The sequence below is a fragment of the Leuciscus leuciscus genome (genome assembly GCF_965113295.1).
Source record: "Leuciscus leuciscus genome assembly, chromosome: 1".
Classification (NCBI taxonomy): domain Eukaryota; kingdom Metazoa; phylum Chordata; class Actinopteri; order Cypriniformes; family Leuciscidae; genus Leuciscus; species Leuciscus leuciscus.
This window is the reverse complement of record NC_138725.1, coordinates 5,365,989-5,377,463: the sequence shown is the minus strand read 5'-3', so window position 1 is coordinate 5,377,463 and position 11,475 is coordinate 5,365,989. Positions and strand designations below refer to the sequence as shown.

The window sequence follows — 11,475 nt, the reverse complement described above, 5'->3', positions numbered from 1 at the left end:
CTAATCTATAGCGTCTTATTAACTCACTGTTATTCATTGTCTGCAACACATTTCTTCTCCCTCTTCGTCTTTCTGCCATTTTCTCCTCTGCTAAAGAAACTCTTAAGCCTCTTAAAAGTCCTCGTCCATGCTCCTAACAATTTTGACCTTAAGAGCTCTTTTAAGGGTTAAGATGCTTTCTGAATTACTTGTTTTCTTTACTAGGATTTTTTCTTTAATTTTAAGAGAAAACGGCCACATTTCTAAGAATTTTCTTAGAATTTTGTCACTAGGAGCTACTCTTTGCATTAAGATTCTTTATGAATACGGGCCCTGGATTTTATGCTTCTAAATGAAACCTGGCTAGAAGACAGCTGCAGTGCAACAATCCTCAATGAAGCAGCCCCCCTAACTTTACTTTTATGAGTGTCTGCAGAGCTGTTAAGAGAGGTGGGGGTCTAGCTGCTCTTTTTAAAGATATCTATCAATGTAAGCAAATATAATTTGGGAATTACTTGTCTTTCGAATATCTGGGTATTGTGTTAAAAGGTGCTCCACGCATTTTACTTATTATTTACAGGCCTCCAAAATACTCTCCAGCCTTTGCTGAGGACTTTACAGAACTGTTATCAACAATTACCTCACTTGCTGGAGATTTTAACATCCACATAGATAGTACAGAGAACAATATGGCAAAAGAAATCAAAAGTGTTTTAAAAACTTTTGATCTGACTCAGCATGTACATGGACCCACACACAATCGTGGACACACTCTAGATTTACTTATCAGTAAGGGTCTAAACATTTCATCGATTGTTATTAAGGATGTAGCACTGTCTGATCATTTCTGTATTTTCTTTGATATATTGATCTCTCCTGCCACTGAAGCTGGATCTGTGTCTCTCAAGAAGAGATACTTAAATGAGAACACTAGTGTACTATTTATGAAGGCTATATCCTTAACACCAAGCATATCTGCTGACTCTGTTGATTTTCTCCTTGATTATTTTAACTCAAAAGTTAAAAGTGTAGCCTAATTGATGATATTGCTCCTGTTAAAGTCAGGAAGAAGAGCGGCAGACAAAAAGCACCTTGGAGAAACTCAACAGCAGTGCAAAATATGAAAAGACAATGCAGAAAAGTAGAACGCATGTGGCGGAAGACAAAACTTGTAGTCCATTATAACATCTACAAAGACTGCATCCATGCATTCAATATGGAACTAGGCAAAGCTAGACAGACTTTCTTCTCAAATATTATAAACGGTAATTTAAACAACACACACACTCTTTTTGCTACTGTAGAGAGACTGACAAACCCCCCAAGCCAGATTCCCAGTGAAATGCTCTCAGACAACAAGTGCAGTGAGTTTGCTTCTTTCTTCTCTGAGAAAATTTTGGAAGAAACTGTACAGCACCTTAAAACATCAACCTGCGCTCTTGACACACTTCCCACATCATTTTTCAAAAGTGTGTTAAACAGTTTAGAAGCAGATCTTCTAGAAGTGGTAAATGCCTCACTTCTCTCTGGGAGTTTTCCAAACTCCCTGAAAACTGCAGTTGTCAAGCCCCTCCTGAAAAAGAGCAATCTGGATAAGACCATATTAAGCAACTATAGATCGATCTCAAATCTTCCTTTCATAGGCAAGATCATTGAAAAAGTTGTCTTCAATCAGCTGAACAATTCTGAATCTGTTTTTTTGACCATAAGTCTGAGTGGACATCCATGACATGCGGAGTCCCTAAAGGCTCAATTCTTGCTCCTGTTCAACCTGTATGCTCCCAATGAGCCAAATAATGAGAAAGAACCAAATCTCTTCCCACAGCTCTGCAGACGACACACAGCTCTACTTAGCCCTATCGCCTAACGATTACAGCCCCATTGACTCCCTGTGCCAATGCATTGATGAAGTCAACAGTTGGATGTGTCAAAACTTTCTTCAGTTAAACAAAGACAAAACTGAAGTCATTGCGTTTGGAAACAAAGATGAAGTTCTCAAGGTGAACGCATACCTTCACTCTAGGGGTCAAACAACTAAAAATCAAGTCAAGAATCTTGGTGTGACACTAGAGTCAGACCTTAGTTTCAGTAGTCATGTCAAAGCAATAACTAAATCAACATACTATCATCTGAAAAATATTGCAAGAATTAGATGCTTTGTTTCCAGACAAGACTTAGGGAAACTTGTGCATGCTTTCATCACCAGCAGTGTGGATTACTGTAATGGACTCCTCACTGGCCTTCCCAAAAAGACCATAAGACAGTTGCAGCTCATACAGAACGCTGAGCAGAACCAGAAAATATGAACATATCACACCAGTCCTCAGGTCTTTACACTGGCTCCCAGTTAAATTTAGGATTGATATCAAAGTATTATTACTGGTATATAAATCATTCAATGGCCTAGGACCTCAATACATTGCAGATATGCTCACTGAATATAAACCCAACAGATCCCTCAGATCATTAAGATCATATCAGCTAGAAACACCAATAGTTCACTGTAAGCATGGCGAGTCTGCTTTTAGCTATTATGCTGGAACCAGCTTCCAGAGGAGATCAGACGTGCTCCTACAGTAGTCACATTCACATCCATTCATTCTAGAGCTGAAACAACTAATCGATTTAATCGATTAAAAACGATTATTAAAATAGTTGTCAACTAATTTAGTCATCGATTAGTTGCTAAATAACTTTTATTTGCCGTAAGCGGCTCATTTCGTGCATATTTTAAATCTGCTGTGACCAAAGTGTGGCAGTAATGAGCCACCGGAGGTTTTACTCAGCCAGTACAGCAGGAGAAGTAGCGAATAGCCAATAGCTGGCCCTGTTTATGTCACGTGCTTCCCGCACAGCTGCCTCTGCAGCATTCAGCTAAAGCTAGATGGCAGGCGGCAGTAAGCTCGAGAAAGAAAAAGAAAAAAGCGGAAGATAAAACTAATCGAACGAAGCAGCATTCGGCAGTTTAGGATATCGCACAAGATTTGTCAACAAAGAAAACATTTCATCACTGGAGAGTTTTTTTTTTTTTCGACACCATCGTATCAATTGATTTTGATTAATATGCACGAGGGAGAGAGAGAGCAAGACAGCGCTCGGGTGAGTGCGCGCGCGCGGCCGGGGCTCTCTCTTAAACTGACAGGACTTGTCACAAGCAAATGATACACTTTAACTCTATGATGGTTAAACTCTGCAATAAATTATTTTTTCTCGGAACTAATGTTTTGGTAGGAACGAAAGTTTACCATAAATTTACCCCAAAAAAGCTACTTTCAACTCTCTGATTAATTTCACAGCATAAGCTATAAAGCTGTTTCCCAGGTATAAGCTGTGTGTTTACAGGAAAAAATAAAATAAAATGCAATTTACTGCAACTGTATTCTTTATTCTTATTCTTCGTGAAAATATGTTCTGCAAGATTCCTTAATAAGCTTTGTTTGGGATGTTAAACTACTTTATGAGCCCTAAGGACTGCCATGGTAAAAACATTTGAAATCTCCTTGTGAAATTTGCTAGAGTACGTATGGGTCAGTGTTTTGATTGCAGAAGAGTTCGACAAAGGATTACTAACACAACACAACTCCAAGTATGTTTTTGATGAGGATATGACAATGCAAAATGGTTAAAATCTCTAAAAAGTCTATGTTGAATGATAAAGACCCTTTGTTAATAATTTACTTGGGGAAAAAATGGCCAAAACTAAAATATAAGTACATAAACCGATTAATCGTAAAAATAATCGTCCGATTAATCGATTATCAAAATAATCGTTAGTTGCAGCCCTAATTCATTCATTTCTCCGTTATTAACCGTAGATCACTATTAGGTCAAACAGCGCTGACGTGGAAACCAGGAGAAACATTGTGCCATGAATGAACTAGTTATAGGCTTTACAGTCCCTCCAGTTTTTCGCGATTCCGCGATCGCTGAATACAATGCAAAATCAACAAAATGTCACATTGTTTTGCGATCCTGCATAATTCCTAATTTAACCGCAAAATAATCACACAAATGTAAAAAAATTTAATAAAAATAAAAATTATAATCACCCAATAGAAATATCTCTAGTTTAATTAAAGTTTCAATGCATTTTACGTGGATACAGATGTTGCGCACGCGTGATGTCTTTGAGTGGTCTGTCAGAAACATGGCGAAAGAAAATGTGTCTCACCTGCCCTCTCACATAAGCGCCAAGGACCGGGCTAAGCAATATCCTGATATGTTGCACGAGAGTGGGGGTAAATTGTTTTGCAGCCCGTGTAATAAAATTTTAGACCACAAAAGAAAGTCTACTATCGACTATCATCTAAGCGGGAGCAAACATCTCAAACAAACAGACCTGTGGAATCAGAGGAAACGCAAGCAACTAACCATGTCGGAGATGGCTTCAAGGATGACGGCCGCTGGACATGATCGAAATGAAGTAAGCAAAAGTGATTCTTGTGTTGTTTTATATTGCTGTGTGGTATGACGATTTAAGTGTCAAATCGCTGAAGATTTTTTCTTTTCTTTTATATCCGGCTATGTAGCTGAATCAGCCGATATCCGAACAGTTTTCATTGGGCAGTAGGCTACGGCAAACTTATTAACGCGTTTAACATGATTGAATGACATCACAAAAAGTATGATATGCTTGATGGTACTAAAAAGAATTATTAAAAGCGCAGTATACCGCGAAAGAGAAGTAATTTCAGCCAGTCAAGTGACAGTCTGTCTCTGACTGAGTGACTGCCTGACTGGAGTGTGTGTGTGTGTGTGTGTGTGTGTGTGTGTGTGTGTGAGACTGACTGACTGCGTGCCACCGCCTGTCAGTGTTAGAGTATTGAATTCTTTTAGCACTTGAACAAATACACACAGCTACAATGACTTCAAAATATTCATCTTGGCAAGTATTTACGTAAAACAACCAGTAATATAACTGATTGGGACGTTTGTCATTACTATAGTAGGTCTTAAAGTGACAGTAACCTAATTTACCTGCTGTTGTCAGTGTTGTTAATGTTAATCAAGCAACAACAATACAGCACAATTTAAAAAATAAATAAAAAATAATTATCCACTGTTTGTAACTGTATCCTTGTATTTATTTGTCCTATTTTGTTTATTTTTGTTATTTGTTCCTTTCTTCTTATTACATTACTGAGTGTTAATCTTGATTATTTAAATAATTACCTGGATGTTCCTGGTCTTGTGTTGTACAAAAAAATTAAACTTTATTATTCTTTCAGATTTGTGAAGAATGGGTAAAGCTGTGCACCGCACTTAATATCCCCCTTTCCAAGTCTGATCATCCCTTAGTGAGAAAGTTTCTAAATGAAAAGGTCACAAATGGTGGAAGCATCCCCAAGTCCCACCAGCTCCAAGAGAAATACCTGGGAGAAGTGTACAGACAGGAGAAGGAACGACTAAAAGTAAAACTTTCAGGGGAGCCAGTTGCTGTAATCTTTGATGAAACTCCAGATGTGGAGGGAAGATGTGTATTAAACATATTGATCGCACCACTAAAAAAAGATGAATCTGGAAGAATCCTTGCACATCTAGTGAATACAGTCTTCATGGAGAAATGCAATCACTCCACTGTTTCGATGGCTGTTGTGAAAACTCTTCAAGAGTACGACATTGCCAATGAAGATGTCATTGTTTTTGATACAGACAATGCGGCATACATGCTGAAAGCATACAGAGAAGCACTGAAGTCCCTTTTTCCTCATTCCATCCACATTACCTGCATGGCACACATTATGAATTTGATTGGAGGTGCCTTCCGCAAACCCTTCACTGACTTGAACACCTTTATGATGTACTTCAGTCAGATGTTTTACATGGCAGGGGGTCGCAAGAGAAGATACCTGTCCTACTTGTCTGGCAAACTGAATGGCAGTAAACCAACAATGGCCCCAAATCCATGTGATACTCGTTGGAACTCCTGGTTCTCTGCAGCGCAATATCATACTGAGCATTTCACTTTTTACAGGGAATTTCTGCAGGCAGAAATGCAGGTACGTTTAAAAATCATACAATCTATAAGTTAATTATTTATTGTTGTGGGCACATTATAAAAAAAATAACCCTGAACCCAACTTCGCCCACCACCCCCCACCCTTTTTTTCTCTTAATATTCTCCATTATTTGCACCTGAGGTGAATCGTGGGTCGCGCTGATGGGAAACCTTCAGTGTGTGTGTGCGTGCGTGCGTATGTGTGTGTGTGTGTGTGTGTGTGCGTGCGTGCATGAGACTGTCATGTCAGTCATATGTCACTGTGTAATTATAAGATTATGAAAGTTATGAGGTTATGAAATGTCTTATATGTTTGTTTTTCTATCGTCGTCGTCAGCTTTTAAAAAAATCGCAGATGGCCAACTTAAAACGCAGCGGGAAGAGTGATAGAAGAGAGGAGGATTGGGTTAAAACCTTAGGCTACACTGTGGATGCTATTCTTTTTCTCCACGATGCTCTGTAAAAGACTGCTCTAACTTTTCGTTTCATTGGACTTTATTTTCGTTTAACTGTTGGAAACTACGGATGCTTTTCGTTTGATTGGACTTTTATTTTCGTTTAACTGTTGGAAACTACTGGAAAAAAGAATGGCCATGTTCTGTCGTGCATTTTTGAGGTAAGATAACCTGCAAGTTTATTTAATTTAATTGGTTTAGATAGGCTATTGCTCCTTTCGTTTGCGAGCGCTGGTTCGAGCAGCCTGAGCCTGCCTCAGTATTTCAAAAAAAAGTTGTTTTACTCACTGTGGTTTAATAAATAATCATTTGTTAAATTAACTGTCTGTGTGATATGCTTGAAGTGTTTTATAGCCTATCTATGGATTGTAGCTAGGGCTGGGGTAAACGATTATTTATTAAACGATTAGTTGGGCGATTATTTTATCGATTAGTCGACTAATCTAACGACTAATTTGGCGATTAATATAACGATTATTTTTCTGTGGCTCGATTAATAAAAACAATGCATTTCAAATAAATACCAAAAAATTCTTAATATACTTAATATACTTTATTAAACAACAGTTTTGCACAGCAAAAAATATTCTGCTTTACACAAAATTAATTATTTTACTGTTATACAAAATGAAAGCCCAGCTTGTTTACACTTTTACAGTAGCAACATAACTGTTGTCCAAAAAATTCAAAAGTTGTAGTGCAAAAAAACACAGTATTGCACAGTATAGACATTCCTGAGAGTGTTTAACACTATAAAATTCATGTTATCAGTTTTACTATCCCAACATAAATCATTCTCTTCTGTACAAAAGATAAAAAAATGCAGTGCAAAAATAAACACTGTGCAATGCACAGTACAGACATTCCTGAGAGTGTTTAACACAATATAACAGTCCCAACATAAAACCTGATGGAATCGAACTGACTCTTGTCTTAACTGCTATTCTGTAAGCTTATATGCTAATAAAGTGTGTGCAATATAGTACTGTCCACTTTCCCCCTCCCTCATCCATCACCACTCTGAATTACTGTGTAGGAATGTGAGCATGTCCACGTGCTCTTTGGTGAGGCTTACTCTTTTTTTGTTCACAATGGACCCTGCTGCTGAGAACAGACGCTCAGAAGGTGTGGATGTTGCAGGGGCAGCCAGATAGGATTTCGCCACAACAGCCAGGGCGGGGAACTTAGTTTCATTTTCTTTCCACCATTGGAGTGGGTTTTTGTCCTTTGGAATGGGTTTCTCCCCAAAGTACACAACCAGCTCATTCCTGACAGCATCTTCCCTCTGGTCTTGGCCTGGGTTTTCATCCTCCAACTCCTCCTCATCATCATCTGTGCCAAGCAACATGTCCAGAACAGACTTTGGCTTCTGTCTGGAGTGATCTGGCTGGCCACTGGGGGAGTCATCTTCAGGCTCTTCCCTGACTTGCACTCGTCTGGCTTCAAGTGCAAGAGTCTGAAGTTTGTTTTTCACCTTCAGGATGTCGTCTGTGGACAGGAACTTAAGCTTTCGGAATCTCGGATCAAGGGCCGCGGCGAAGATGCACACATTGTTCCCGTCTTCATCATATGTTGTCTCAAACTTCCATCTGAAAAATAATGGATTTGATTTGCACACTTAAGATCAAAGAAATTCAAGGTGCTTAGAGAGAAAGATAACAGTAGAATCAATAGCTCTACATGATAGAATGCCAATGGGAAAACATTGAAAGATGCAAACAGGGAAAGCTTAATTAAAATATTCAGTTAGTTCACTATAAGAGATTTAAACAGCTGAATAATTAAACTAACCTTGAAGCAATCTCTGCTGCGGCTGCTCTTTGGAAGGCTGTCTGTGTGGATTTCTGTAGGCCTTTCACCAGTGGAGGCAGGACAGAGACTGTGACGTATGCCTCTCCACTCAGGAAAACGGTGGCTTGCTCGAAGGGCTCAAGTGCTTTCTGTAGCTCCTCCAGGAGGCTCCACTGGTCAGCTTTCATATCCAGGTATTGCTTTCCTGCTTTGGTGACCTCTGGGTCTGAGAGGGTTGCGGTAACAGGCCACCGCTGCTCAAGGAGGCGTGTGATCATATAGTAAGAACTATTCCATCTAACAGCTACATCCTGGGTCAACTTGTGTTGAGCTGTGCCCATTTGCTCTTGTTTGAGTTTCAACTTCAGGCTGGCAATATCGCTGCTATGGAAATACCCGACGAGGCTCCTTGCTGCTCCAAGTGCCTTGTTGATCCGGGGATCTTTCAGAGCATGGTTGACAATCAACTGGGTGGTGTGGCCAGCACATCGAAGTGAGGCAACACCATGCTTCTCCTCAAGGATTCTCAGGGCTTTCACCACATTAGCTGCATTATCGTGGACAATCGCCTGGACATCATCACGGAGAGAGAAGTCAAACTTCTCTGCAACCTCTTCAATCCAGCGAGCGATGTTTTCTGCAGTGTGTCGGTCCTCAAGGGGCTTTGTGCACAAAACGAATGAGACCATCTCCCAGTTGTCGTTGATGTAGTGGCAGGTCACTCCGAGGTATGTCTCCGTGGCAATACTTGTCCAGGCATCGGTGGTGAGTGAGATTTTTGAGGACCTCTTCTGTAAGTCTTTCTTCAGATCTTCAAGAGTACTTTGATATGCCTTCTCCAACTGCTTTGTGAACCACCACCTGGAGGGACATTTGAAGCCTGGGCAGGCATATTCGATCATGTCTATGAAGGCTTCACCTTCAACAAGAGACACAGGCCTCATGTCTTTGACGATCACCTGTAAGATAAAGAAAATTAGTCTTAATAAACATAGCACCTTTCATAGAGCCATAATTGCTTACAATGTAAGAAGAATTATTATTAGACAATCCAAATAAGGACACAAAGAAAAGGGCCAAGTTAACTGAAGAAACACCCATAACCTAGCTAATAAATATAGGACACATAAAATGGGCACAGCCATTCCGTCCTAAAATATATTTAAAGTGAGTAAATAATTACTTACTCTCAAGATCCTTTTGCTCAGTTCAGCTGCCTTCTGTGGAGTGCATTGCGTCTCTTTCCCAATTTAGGAAGGCAAGGTTGTTTGCTTTGTCCTAGAAAATACAAAAGCAATGCATATTACAACAGCTTAGACAGTGGAACCTCATTGCATTGTAATACTATGCTAAGTTTATTTGAATCCTAACGTGGCTGGCTACATAAAAGTAATGTTATGTCCAACAATGCATTTCATCAGCTGTGTCTCTGTCTGTGTTGTTTTGTAACATGGAAATTGCAAGGGTGCACATTCAATGCACAACCATTTTGATCTGGTTCTTACAGGGTACTATATCTACACTGTAAAATGTCTGATACTCAAATGAGCCCTATCACACTTGGATGTGGTGCTCATTTTAATGTTTTCAGTGCTCATGAAACCATCCATTCATTCATGAGCACTGCGCACCAGCTTATATGCAGCCCTGGCCTGGACATTGCTTAAATCCGTTAATTGACATTGGCGAACTAACAGCGTACTGAATCATGATACCATAAGCTGGCTAACGTTAGTCTAACGTTATGCATTTGACTCGTAAATGATCACAATACGAGTTAACGCTAACTAACGTTAAATCGTGACTCGTGAGTTAGCTAATGTTAGACAGATAACGTTAAAAGCTACTGCAGTCTGCTTGCTACCGTTAGCTAGATCTAGCAGCTGTGCACTTTGGTGGTGCTGGGCTAACAGGCACATTAGATAAGCTAAATACAGCGGTCTATGCACCAGTAACGTTAGCTAGCTAACGTTAACTAACCTAGCACGAACAAACTGCACGGAGAGCTAAGATGGTTAGCTAGAACCACCGAAGTGTGCAGAGCTCAAGCTACACAACACAAACATGAAATGAACATGTACTTACTTGGTTTTGTTTCCCTCACGAGTGACAATGGGGTGCCTTCGTTTCAGATGCTCCCACATTGCTGTTGTGCTGGTGTGGTATGCCAACTCCATTTGGCAAAGAGTGCAAATAACGACACTTTTTTGTCTGGGACTATATTTAAAGTATTCCCATACTTTTGATGATCTGGGGCGAACAGTTTTTTTAGGACTTTTTCTTTTTGCATGGCTTTGTTCGGAAGAGGTTGTTGCCGTTTGGTTCTCCATTATAATCTGCGGACAAAATGTGCGTCGACGCAAAAAATATGACGTCGACGTAATTTTGACGTCGACGCATCGACATCATCGACGCGCCGCTCCAGCCCTAATTGTAGCCAAGTAAAGTAGCCTATTAGCGTTGATTTGAGAGGCTAAATTGACCAAACATGTTGTAGGCTATACTCGCTGTCGGTTCGGCTGCTTGGTCGTCATTTAAAAAAAAAAATGCTCCAAAACATTTGTCTAAATTAACATGATAAAGAAATGAAAAGAAACATAACTAACAAAACTGACCTATTTTAATGGCTGCAAATAGGGCAGGCTGTCGGACTTGTGCTTGAGCGTCTCGGGCCAGGGCCGGGCTCGTGCTTATTCTGATGCAGTCGAAATGCGCAGAACGGTTTGAGAATGGAATGGAACCCGGCCGTGAACCCGCTGCGGAATCGTGTCGGTGGAAAAGAGGTATCTAATCATGTGATTCCGTCTTGAGTTTTTGTCGACAGACGGAGGCGGCCAGAAATTTGACAGAGGCGGCCGCCTCATAATTCTCTATGCAGGAAAAACCCTGAATAAAGAAAAGTTGCCTTCTGCATTTTTGTTTTGCTTTTCCCTCCATTGTACCGAAATCGTACCGAACCGTGACCTCTGAACCGAGGTACGAACCGAACCGTGACTTATGCGTACCGTTCCACCCCTAGCGTAGACGCCATTCTTCTTATGATGTGACGAGTAGGGCTGTTCGATTTGAGACATACGTGTTCATTGAATCAATTGTAAAATCCTAAAAGACCTAATCTATGCAGCCTAACACTGAATTATAGAAGTCTATAATGTGTTATGTGAATGCTAGGTCAAAGAGATGTGTTTTTAGTCTAGCTTTGAACTGACAGTGTGTGTCTGCTTCCCGGACAATGGTAGGAAGACTGCTCCA

The 11,475-nt window shown here is 40.1% G+C and overlaps 2 protein-coding genes across 2 annotated transcripts; one reads left to right on the top strand and one right to left on the bottom strand.

Annotated features, from left to right (window-relative positions):
* Window positions 1-2,893: 2,893 nt before the first annotated feature.
* On the top strand, window positions 2,894-7,343 carry LOC309508200 (uncharacterized protein; the record flags this gene model as incomplete). Its single annotated transcript, XM_082182719.1, has 3 exons — window positions 2,894-4,402; window positions 5,208-5,978; window positions 7,326-7,343. The coding sequence occupies exons 1-3, from the start codon at window positions 4,064-4,066 to the stop codon at window positions 7,341-7,343; spliced, it is 1,128 nt and encodes a 375-aa protein (XP_082038845.1). The 5' UTR covers window positions 2,894-4,063.
* Window positions 6,873-9,462, bottom strand: LOC309508183 (E3 SUMO-protein ligase ZBED1-like). Its single transcript, XM_082182706.1, has 3 exons — window positions 9,411-9,462; window positions 8,224-9,182; window positions 6,873-8,021 (listed from the first exon to the last, which is right to left on the bottom strand). Exons 2-3 carry the CDS (start codon window positions 9,165-9,167, stop codon window positions 7,445-7,447), a joined length of 1,521 nt encoding a protein of 506 aa, XP_082038832.1. The 5' UTR covers window positions 9,168-9,182; window positions 9,411-9,462; the 3' UTR covers window positions 6,873-7,444.
* Between the last annotated feature and the right edge of the window lie 2,013 nt (window positions 9,463-11,475).